Source organism: Heptranchias perlo, chromosome 5, assembly GCF_035084215.1.
Source record: "Heptranchias perlo isolate sHepPer1 chromosome 5, sHepPer1.hap1, whole genome shotgun sequence".
NCBI classification, from domain to species: Eukaryota; Metazoa; Chordata; class Chondrichthyes; order Hexanchiformes; family Hexanchidae; genus Heptranchias; species Heptranchias perlo.
Genome location: NC_090329.1, coordinates 118,070,195 through 118,082,202, shown reverse-complemented (window position 1 = coordinate 118,082,202; position 12,008 = coordinate 118,070,195). Strand labels below are relative to the sequence as shown.

At 47.2% G+C, this 12,008-nt stretch overlaps 1 protein-coding gene across 2 annotated transcripts in view; it reads left to right on the top strand.

Annotated features, from left to right (window-relative positions):
• The window catches only part of anapc1 (anaphase promoting complex subunit 1), a 168,698-nt gene that overhangs the window by 69,666 nt on the left and 87,024 nt on the right, over positions 1-12,008 (top strand). For both annotated transcript variants that reach the window (XM_067985100.1, XM_067985099.1), the window contains exon 28: positions 10,938-11,209. In XM_067985100.1, the coding sequence (XP_067841201.1) occupies positions 10,938-11,209 (272 nt within the window). The remainder of the gene's footprint in view (positions 1-10,937; positions 11,210-12,008) is intronic.

The window sequence follows — 12,008 nt, the reverse complement described above, 5'->3', positions numbered from 1 at the left end:
GAGGAGAGGTTAAGAGAAACTAACTCTTAGCTCTTGAAGGGAGGCAAATAAGAGTAAACTTTATAGAGATTATTATAAAATAGGAAAAGAAAATGTTAATCCAAAGCACTGATTCAAGTTAAACAGCAACTGTAGCACAAGGCGGGGGGGAAAGGTACAAAATGATAGAGGGCAAGTTCAGGGTTTATGCACTGAATACCACCTGCTGATCACCACTTAATGCCCTCCCTCAGTTGATGAATCAGTCCTCCTCCATGTTGAGCACCACTTAGAGGAAGCACTGAGGGTAGCAAGGACACAGAATGTATTCTGGGTGGGGGACTTCAACGTCAATCACAGAGAGTGGCTCGGTAGCACCACGACTGACCAAGCTGGCCGACTCCTGAAGCAGTCCGTGCCAGCATGCAGTAAGATCTGGACAACATCCAGGCTTGGGCTGATGTGTGGCAAGTAACATTCACGCCAGACAAGTGCCAGGCAATGACCATCTCCAACAAGAGAGAGTCTAATCGCCTCCCTTTGACATTCAACAGCATTACCATCGCCGAATCCCCCACCATCAACATCCTGGGGGTCACCATTGACCAGAAACTTAACTGGACCAGCCACACAAATACTGTGGCTACAACAGCAGGTCAGAGTAGTGGGTATTCTGCGGCAAGTGACTCGCCACCTGACTCCCCAAAGCCTTTCCACCATCTACAAGGCACAAGTCAGGAGTTTGATGGAATACTCACCAATTGCCTGGATGATTGCAGCTCCAAGAACACTCAAGAAGCTCGACATCATCCAGGACAAAGCAGCCCGCTTGATTGTCACCCCATCTACCACCCTAAACATTCACTCCCTTCGCCACCGGCACACAGTGACTGCAATGTGTACCATCCACAGGATGCACTGCAGCAACTTGCCAAGGCTTCTTCGACAGCACCTCCCAAACCCGCGACCACTACCACCTAGAAGCTCGAGGGCAGCAGGCACATGGGAACAACATCACCTGCACATTCCCCTCCAAGTCATACACCATCCCGACTTGGAAATATATCGTCGTTCCTTCATTGTCGCTGGGTCAAAATCCTGGAACTCCCTTCCTAACAGCACTATGGGAGAACCTTCACCACGCGGACTGCAGCGGTTCAAGAAGGCGGCTCACCACCACCTTCTCGAGGGAAATTAGGGATGGGCAATAAACGCTGGTCTCGCCAGTGACGCCCACATCCTATGAACGAATTTTAAAAAAACATAGCTGCCAGACTGGGCCTGCGGCAGGTGGTGAGCAAACCAACACGAGGGAAAAACCTACTTGACCTCGTCCGCACCAATCTATCCATGACAATATTGGTAGGAATGACCACCGCACAGTCCTTGTGAAGACGAAGTCCCGTCTTCACACTGAGGACACCATCCAACGTGTTGTGTGGCACTACCACTGTGTTAAATGGGATAGATTCAGAACAGATCTAGCAGTTCAAAACTGGGCATCCATGAGGTGCTGTGGGCCATCAGCAGCAGCAGAATTGTATTCCAGCACGATCTGTAACCTCATGGCCCGGCATATTCCTCACTCTACCATTACCAACAAGCCAGGGAATCAACCCTGGTTCAATGAGGAGTGTAGAAGAGCATGCCAGGAGCAGCACCAGGCATACCTAAAAATGAGGTGCCAACCTGGTGAAGCTGCAACACAGGACTACATGCATGCTAAACAGCGGAAGCAACATGCTCTGGATAGAGCTAAGCGATTCCACAACCAACGGATCAGATCAAAGCTCTGCAGTCGTGTCACATCCAGTCGTGAATGGTGGTGGACAATTAAACAACTAACGGGAGGAGGAGGCTTTGTGAACATCCCCATCCTCAATGATAGCAGAGTCCAGCACATGAGTGCAAAAGACAAGGCTGAAGCGTTTGCAACCATCTTCAGCCAGAAGTGCCAAGTGGATGATCCATCTCGGCCTCCTCCCGATATCCCCACCATCACAGAAGCCAGTCTTCAGCCAACTCGATTCACTCCACGTGGTATCAAGAAACGGCTGAGTGCACTGGATACAGCAAAGGCTATGGGCCCCGACGACATCACGGCTGTAGTGCTGAAGACTTGTGCTCCAGAACGAGCTGCGCCTCAAGCAAAACTGTTCCAGTACAGCGACAACACTGGCATCTACCTGACAATGTGGAAAATTGCTCGGGTATGCTCTGTCCACAAAAAGCAGGACAAATCCATTCTGGCGAATTACTGCCCCATCAGTCTACTCTCAATCATCAGCAAAGTGATGGAAGGTGTCGTCGACAGTGCTATCAAGCGGCACTTGCTCACCAATAACCTGCTCGCCGATGCTCAGTTTGGTTTCTGCCAGGACCACTCAGATCCAGAGCTCAATACAGCCTTGGTCCAAACATGGACAAACGAGCTGAATTCCAGAGGTGAGGTGAGAGTGACTGCCCTTGACATCAAGGCAGCATTTGACCGAGTGTGGCACCAAAGAGCCCTAGTAAAATTAAAGTTAATGGGAATCGGGAAAAACTCTCCAGTGGCTGGAGTCATAACTAGCACAAAGGAAGATGGTAGTGATTGTTGGAGGGCAATCATCTCAGCCCCAGGGCATTGCTGCAGGAGTTCCTCAGGGCAGTGTCCTGGGCCCAATCATCTTCAGCTGCTTCATCAATGACCTTCCCTCCATCATAAGGTCAGAAATGGGGATGTTCGCTGATGATTGCACAGTGTACAGTTCCGCTCGCAAACCCTCAGATAATGAAGCAGTGCATGCCCGCATGCAGCAAGACCGGGACTACATCCAGGCTTGGGCTGATAAGTGGCAAGTAACATTCGTGCCAGGCAATGGCCATTCTCCAACAAGAGAGAGTTTAACCACTTCCCCTTGACATGCAACGGCATTACCATCGCCGAATCCCCCACCATCAACATCCTGGGGGTTACCATTGACCAGAAACTTAACTGGACCAGCCACATAAATACTGTGGCTACAAGAGCAGGTCAGAGGCTGGGTATTCTGCAGCGAGTGACTCACTTCCCGACTTCCCAAAGCCTTTCCATCATCTGGAAGGCACAAGTGAGGAGTGTGATGGAATACTCTCCACTTGCCTGGATGAGTGCAGCTCCAACAACACTCAAGAAGCTCGACACCATCCAGGACACAGCAGCCCGCTTGATTTGCACCCCATCCACCATGTAAACACTCACTCCCTTCACCACCGGCGCACTGTGGCTGCAGTGTGTACCATCCACAGGATGCACTGCAGCAACTCGCTAAGGCTTCTTCGACAGTACCTCCCAAACCCGTGACCTCTACCACCTAGAAGGACCATGGTGGTGAGCACATGGGACCATCACCACCTGCATGTTCCCCTCCAAATCATTCACCATACCGACTTGGAAATATATCGCCGTTCCTTCATCGCTGAGTCAAAATCCTGGAACTCCCTATCTAACAGCACTGTGGGAGAACCTTCACCACATGGACTGCAGCGTTTCAAGAAGGCGGCTCACCACCACCTTCTCAAGGGCAATTAGGGATGGGCAATAAATGCTGGCCTTGCTGGCGACGCCCACATCCCATGATCGAATTTTTAAAAAATAGCTGAGCAGCAAGCTCCCAAGGTTGACCCTCAGTCTGTACTGCAGTAGCTAATCTCAAGCCAAGGCCGGTGGTTAAAAGTTGCTACAATTAGGTTCAATAGCCCCCGAGTTAGGAAGGGAGAGTTTGGGTTCTTGCCCCGAATCGCTATCTATCACCCTCTGCTAGAAATGTATGTGTGTGAACACTGGTTGAATTGAGCCCAGAATTGGGCCCGGCTCCCCTAAGGTCGAGTAGCCTGCTGATGGTCACTGTCGAGGCTCGCATATGAATAATGGCCACTGGCCCAAGGACCAAAGGTTGTCTCTGGAACCCTGCCCTGGCAAGGAGAGCAGGGGAAATATTTTACAAATATGAGCAACCTCAGAAAACTGAAGGTTACATTTCCGTTGATGATAAATGTGCAAACTTCCTTCTGTGATAATCTGGGGAGTGTAAAGCAAATGCTTGGAATGCCATTGTTATTACATCTTTTCCTGATTTGACCCAGTTCCAAAATGGACATAGAGTTTGGATAAAATGGTCACTATTGCTTATGCTGGCTTCTGAAGGTACTTTTTGGGATTATTATGTGAACAGCTGCACTCAATTTAAAATTGTACTTAATTACTTCCCCCTTTTACATATTTTTTTAAAAATGAATTGCTCAATCTCGTGTGGCTAAATGCCACTTGTCTAACATTACATAAAAACACAGGCCAAACAGGCATGTATGGTAAATATATCTAATCTGTGGGCGGGAGGGAACAGCACCGGAACATTTGAGTAAGGCCTTGAGGCGGGGAGCGGAACACTCTGGAGGGAGGAGGTATCTTGAGAGAGAGGAAAGGCCTAGCAATGTGGGTGAAGTTTCCTGATTGTAGGACTAAAGAAATGGGAGGGTGAAGTGGGGGGGGGGGGGGTGGGTTGGTAGGAAGGAAATAAGGAACTATCATTTTTTTTTAAAAATGGTTGTAATTTATTTCCAGTGGTTTAGTTGATCTGTCGTGTCACATGGAGGATCACGACAATACTACCTCACCGACACAGACACAAGAATTTTTATAGAGGTGCAAGAACGATAGAGTAGTGATAATGGGGGACTTCAACTATCCTAACACAGACTAGGATATTAATGTAAGGGGCAAAGAGGGGGAGGATTTTATGAAGTGTGTTCAGGAGAACTTTCTTGATCAATATGCTTCCAGCCCAACGAGGAAGAAGACATTGCTGGATCTGGTTCTGGAGAATGAGGCTGGCCAAGTGGGGCAAGTGTCAGTGGGGGAACATTTCGGGAACAGTGATCAAAGTATCATGAGGTTTATATTAGTTATGGGAAAGGACAAGGAGCAATCTGGAGTAAAAATACTTAATTGGAGGAGGGCCAATTTCAGTGGGTTGAGAACAGATCTAGCCTGAGTAAATTGGAATCCTAGATTGGCAGGCAAAACTGTAATCGAACAATGGGCGGCATTTACAGAGGAGATGGTTCGGGTACAGTCTAGGTAAATTCCCTTGAGGGGGAATGGTAGGGCAACCAAAGCCAGAGCTCCCTGATGACCAAAGAGATAGGGAGTAAGATGAAGCAGAAAAAGGGGGCGTATGACACATGTCAGTTTGATAATACAGGTGAGAACCAGGCTGAATATAGAAAGTACAGAGGAGAAGTGAAAAAGGAAATAAGACCATAAGAGATAGGAGCAGGAGTTGGCCATTCGGCCCCTCCAGCCTGCTCCGCTATTTAATGAGATCATGGCTGAAATAAGAGGGGCAAAGAGAGGGAATGAGAATAGACTGGCAGCCAACATTAAACGGAATCCAAAAGTCTTCCGTAGGCATATAAGTAGTAAACGGTTAATAAGAGGAGGGTGGAGACAGTGGGCGTGGCTGAGGTTCTAAATGAATACTTTGCATCTGTCTTTACGAAGGAAGAAGATACTGCCAAAGTCACAGTAAAAGAGGAGGTCGTTGAGATATTGGATGGACTGAACATTGATAAAGAGGAGAGAGTAGAAAGGCTGGCTGTACTTAAAGTAGATAAGTCACCCGGTCCAGATGGGATACATCCTTGGTTGCTGAGGGAAGTAAGGGTGGAAATTGCAGAGGTGCTGGCCATAATCTTCCGAACATCCGTAGATATGGGGTTGGTGCCAGAGGACTGGAGAATTGCAAATGTTATACCCTTGTTCAAAAAAGGGTGTAAGGATGAACCCTGCATCTACAGGCCAGTCAGTTTAACCTCAGTGGTGGGGAAGCTTTTAGAAACGATAATCCGGGACAAAATTAACAGTCACTTGGACAAGTGTGGATTAATAAAGGAAAGCCAGCACGGATTTGTTAATGGAAAATTGTGTTTAACTAACTTGATTGAATTTTTTGATGAAGTAACAGAGAGGGCTGATGAGGGCAATGTGGTTGATGTTGTGTATATGGACTTTCAAAAGCCGTTTGATAAAGTGCCACATCTTAGGATTGTCAGCAAAATTGAAGTCCATGGAATAAACGGTGCAGTGGCAGTATGGATACAAAATTGGCTAAGTGACAGGAAACAGAGTCGTGGTGAATGGTTGTTTTTCGGACTGGAGGAAGGTATACAGTGGTGCTCCCCAGGGGTCGGTCCTTGGACCACTGGTTTTTTTGATATGTATTAATGACTTGGACTTGGGTGTGCAGGGCATAATTTCAAAAATTTGCAGATGACCCAAAACTTGGAAGTGTAGTAAACAGTGAGGAGGATAGTGATAGACTTCAAGAGGACATAGAAAGGCTGGTGGAATGGACGGACACGTGGCAGATGAAATTTAACACAGAGAAGTGCGAAGTGATACATTTTGGCAGGAAGAATGAAGAGAGGCATTATAAACGAAATGATACAATTCTAAAGGGGGTGGAGGAACAGAGAGACCTGGGGGTATATGTGCACAAATCATTGAAGGTGGCAGGACAGGTTGAGAAAGGGGTTAAAAAAGCATACGGGATCCTGGGCTTTATAAATAGAGGCATAGAGTACAAAAGCAAGGAAGTTATATTGAACCTTTATAAAACACTGGTTCGGCCACAGCTGGGGTATTGTGTCCAATCTGGGCACCATACTTTTGGAAGGATGTGAAGGCCTTCGAGAGGGTTTACTAGAATGGTTCCAGGGATGACGGGCTTGAGTTACGTGGATAGACTGGAGAAGCTGGGGTTGTTCTCCTTAGAGCAGAGAAGGTTGAGAGGAGATTTGATAGAAGTGTTCAAAATCATGAAGGGTTTAGATAAAGTAAATAAAGAGAAACTGCTCCCATTAGCGGAAGGGTCAAGAACCAGAGGACACAGATTTACGGTGATTGGCAAAAGAACCAATCGAAATCAAAAGAACGCGTCGTGAGTTTCCCTTGTATGTGTCGACTGACATTCAACAGTATGGCTTCCTTTCACGGTACAGGAACAGAAAGACTTGCATTTATATGGCAGCTTTCACGACTCCAGCGTTTTACAGCCAATGAAGTACTTTTTTTTTTAAGTGTAGTTGCTGTTGTAATGTAGGTAAACGCAGCAGCCAATTTGCACACAGCAAGGTCCCACAAACAGCAATGTGATTATGACCAGATAATCTGTTTTAGTGATATTAGTTGAGGGATAAATATTGGCCAGGAACTCCCCTGCTTATCTTTGAAATAGAGCCATGGGATCGTTTGCGTCCACCTGAGAGGGCAGACATGGCCTCGGTTTAACTTCTCATCCGAAAGACTGCACCTCCAACAATGCATCACTCCCTCATTACTGCACTGGAGTGTCAGCCTGGAATATGTGTTCAAGTCTCCAGAGTGGGACTTGAACCCTCAACCTTCTGACTCAGAGTCAAGAGTGCTACCACTGAGCCACGGCTGACTGCTATTGGTCCCACATAACAGGTGGGGACACCTGTTCTATTAAATGGGCGACCATGGCTTTTAGGAATCTGGGATAGCTGCCAATCCAAATTGAAGCAGGAGGTATGGAAGAGTAGCTTGAGTAACATGTGATTTTCTGTCCCCAGATGGTATTGGTTGGGAGTGAGATTTCACCATGTAGAGAATTATGGAGTACAATGATGCCATCATACTGTAATGTACGGCTGTACGGTAGATATTTTTGGATTTTTTTTTGTACTCAGAGTTTGAGTGATATCGCTGCTGATGAACTGGAGAATAGGAGACTTATTTTCCACAGCGGTCTCCCAGTGTCAATGTCAAGCACTACCAGGTTAGACCTATTACAGCGTGATAGAGTAAAGCTCCATCTGCTTTTGCCTCAACGATATTCTTTGACCTCAATCTCAGAAGATCACTTCTACTGCACCATTTAGAATATTCCATTTCTCATGCCAGCAATTCCTGTGACCTCTCTGAGTGTGACTGATAATATAGTGCCACTTGTGTTAAATTAAGGACAGTTTTGTGCTGTGGATTCTAGTAATCTGATTGTTACTGACCAAACACATTTCACATTGTATTCTTACAACTATCGATGTAATCTTTCATCCCATCATTCTGGACTGGATCCAAACCCAGTTTCCAGTGTTTAAAGACCAAAGTGCAAATACTCTCTCACCCGTTCCCCTCATTCAGATATTCTAAACATCTTGTCGTTGATGCAGCCTGACCTCCTACATTGTAAAACACATACTCTCTCTAATTATATTTGTTTGATTTTAGACCCTTCTTAAAATGCACCTCTTAACCCTCCTAATATTTGCTTTGGCTCAGCGTCTTTTTTTGTCTAATTACGCTTCTGTGGTATGCTTTCAAATGCTTTTCTATGTTAATGGTGCTTTTAATGGGGCATAGATAAGGTAGATAGTCAAAATCTTTTCCCAAAGGTAGGGGAGTCTATAACGAGGGGACATAGATTTAAGGTGAGAGGGGAGAGATACAAAAAGGTCCAGAGGGGCAATTTTTTCACTCAAAGGGTGGTGAGTGTCTGGAACGAGCTGCCAGAGGCAGCAGTAGAGGCGGGTACAATTTTGTCTTTTAAAAAGCATTTGGATAGTTACATCGGTAAGATGGGTATAGAGGGATATGGGCCAAGTGCAGGCAATTGGGACTAGCTTAGTGGTATAAACTGGGCGACATGGACATGTTGGGCCAAAGGGCCTGTTTCCATGTTGTAAACTTCTATGACTCTATGAACCGGGAGCCAATGTAGGCCAGCGAGCACAGGGGTTATGGGTGAACGGGACTTGGTACTAGTTAGGAAACGGGCAGCAGAGTTTTGGATGAGCTCAAGTTTATAGAGGTTGCAAGGTGGGAGGCCGGCCAGGAGAGCATTGGAATAGTCAAGACTAGAGGTAAGAAAGGCATGGATGAGGGTTTCAGCAGCAGGGGCGGAGGCAAGCGACGTTACGGAGGTGGAAGTAGGCGGTCTTGGTGATAGTGTCGGACATGTGTCGGAAACTCATCTGAGTCAAATAGGATGCTAAGGTTGCGAATGGTCTGGTTCAGCTTCAGACAGTGGCCAGGGAGAGGGATGGAATCAGTGGCTAGGGAATGGAGTTTGTGGTGGGTACCAAAGACAATGGCTTTGGTCTTCCCAATATTTAGTTGGAGGAAATTTCTGCTTATCCAATACTGGATATATTGTAGTATTAGATAAGCAGTGTGACAAATGAGAGACAGTGGAGGGGTCGAGAGAAGTGGTGGTGAAGTAGAGCTGGGTGGTGTTGTCAGCGTACATGTGGAACCTGACATTGCGTTTTTGGATGATGTCGCCGATGGACAGCAAGTAGATGAGAAAAAGGAGAGGGCTATGGACAGATCCTTGGGGACTCCAGAGGTAACAGAGCGGGAAGAGAAGCCATTGCATGTGATTCTCTGGCTGTGACTGGATAGATAAGAAAGGAACCGGACGAGCGCAGTCCCACCCAGCTGGACGAAGGAGGAGAGACGTTGGAGGAGGATGGTGTTGTCAAAGGCAGCAGACAGGACGAGGAGGGATCATTTACCATCGTCACAGTCACATCGGATGCAATTTGTGACTTTGATAAAGGCCATTTCAGTACTGGGGCAGGGGCGGTAACCTGATTGGAGATTTTCAAACATGGAGTTGTGGGAAGGATGGGAATGGATTTGGGAGGCAACATGTTCAAGGACTTGAGAGGAAAGGGAGGCTGGAGATGGAGCGGTAGTTTGCAAGAACAGAGGGGTCAAGGGTGGGTTTTTTGAGGAGGGGGGTGATGACGGCAAATTTGAAAGGGAAGGGGACAGTAGCTGAGGAGAGGGAACCGTTAAGAATACCAGCAAACATGGGGGCTAGGAAGGGAAGTTGTGTGGTCGGTAATTTGGTGGGTATAGGGTTAAAGGAGCAGGAGATGGGTCTTATGGTAAAGATGAACTCGGAAAGGGCATGAGGGGAGATCGGAGAGAAACTAGAGAGAGGTGCGAGTTCGGGGTTAGGACCGGGGGGATTCTTCGGGAAAATTAAGCTTGGTGGGCTAGGGGAAGGGGGTGGGAAGCGGCAGAGGCAGCTGAACGGATGGTCTCAATCTTAGTGACAAAGAAGTCCGTGTGCTCCTTGCAATTGTCGTTGGAGGTGAGGGTAAAGGGGGCAGGGGAGAGGGGTTTAAGAAGACGGTTTGTAGTGAAGAGAAGCCAGGGGTTATTTTTGCAATCCAGAATGGTCCTGGAACAGTGAGCCGTTTTGGCAGAGGAGAGTAGGGCCCGATAGTGCTTTATGTGGTCCAGCCAGATCTAGCAATGAATCGCGAAACCGGTTGTCCGCCATAAATGTTCAAGAATGTGTCGATTGGACTTAAGGGCATAGAGATGAGGGCCATACCAGGGGGAATGACCAGGGTGAGAGAGAGTAACGGTTTTAATGGGGACGAAGACTTCAAAGGTGGCGGTGAGGGTGTGATTGAGCAGATCGGTAGCTGCAGAAATGTCGTGAATGGAAGGCCAAAGGCTAGACAATTGGGAATTTTGAAAGTGCTGTTGTAAGTGACTTGGGGAAGAGTTTTTTCCAGGGGCAGACACAGAAAGAAGTGGGGTTGGGAGGGTGATGTGAGTGGAGAGGGATACAACATTGTAATGTGCATTATTACATTACAATAGTGACCACACATCAAAAGTGCTTCATTGGTAGTGTGGCGCGTTGGGATGTCCTGAGGTTGTGATCGGTGCTATATAAATGCAAGTCTTTCATTATTACATTTTACTTGAAGACTTTTACTACAATACTATAGAATGGGACTAATTGGATAGCTCTTTCAAAGAGCTGGCACAGGCAAGATGGGCCGAATGGCCTCCTTCTGTGCTGCACCTGCTATGATAAACTGCTGGTGAGAAATAAGCATTGTTACCCTGCTCATTGGCGTTGTGCGTTGTTGTTTCTGATTATTAGGACGAGCTCCTCCTCGAAACACGACAGTTGACCTGAACAGCGGGAATATTGATGTGCCGCCCAACATGGCCAGTTGGGCCAGCTTTCATAATGGGGTGGCTGCTGGACTGAAGATAGCCCCGGCTTCCCAGATCGACTCTGCCTGGATCGTGTACAACCGACAGAAAAACACAGAGCTGACGAACGAGTACGCTGGCTTGCTAATGGCACTGGGGCTCAACGGGCACCTGAGCAAACTGACTACGATGAGCATTCATGACTACCTCAGTAAGGTAGGCGTTGAACGCGCAGAAAATATTAACCCGTTTGTGGCAACTCCTGTGTGCTTAAGAGTCGTGATGGATTGAAGCAGGATGTCTGGTGCGTTGGGTAAATCAGCCATTAAACTGGTACTTCAAGTATTCGTAAACTCCTCCCAGTCAGGGCACAGTTTTCCTATCCACTTACGATTTCCAACGCAGGAGCCTTTGCTCTCTTTAAAAGTGTATCGTATCAGATATTTGTCGGCTGCAATTTTAAGTGGTGACTAGAATTATCCAAGGGGCCTTGCCTGACACATGTTGGTAAAGTCAACATGTAACGGAGCTTTATGGACCAGGGTTCAGTCCCTGAGTTATGCTGACTGAGCCCGATCTCAGCCAGGTGACGTCGGAGCCTGTGGGCTAGGGGCACGTGAAGTCGGCCAAGATTCCTGCTCCTGATCTCCACCTGGTGACTCTTGCTTGGAAATTCACGTATGTGGACTTCAGGCGAGGACAGAATGAGGCTCCGCTGCCATCTCCCTTCTGATTAGCCTGCTGAGACCCACTCTTTAGAGCAATGCACGATTCATGGTCATTTTCATGCGCAGTTGACGATGGCTTGAGCAAGGTATCGGGGGATAACCACCACCGATAGAACCCACACCACAGCAAAAGTTCAGGACCTTCGTAAGTGGAAGGGAAGAAATTGGCAGAGAAAAGTTGGGGGCGGGTGGGGGAATTAAAATAAGAATAAAATAAAGGCTGTGGTTGAAAGGGTGGTACGTTTATTACAGTTGACAGAATTGTCCCTCTATTGATTCAGTGAGAA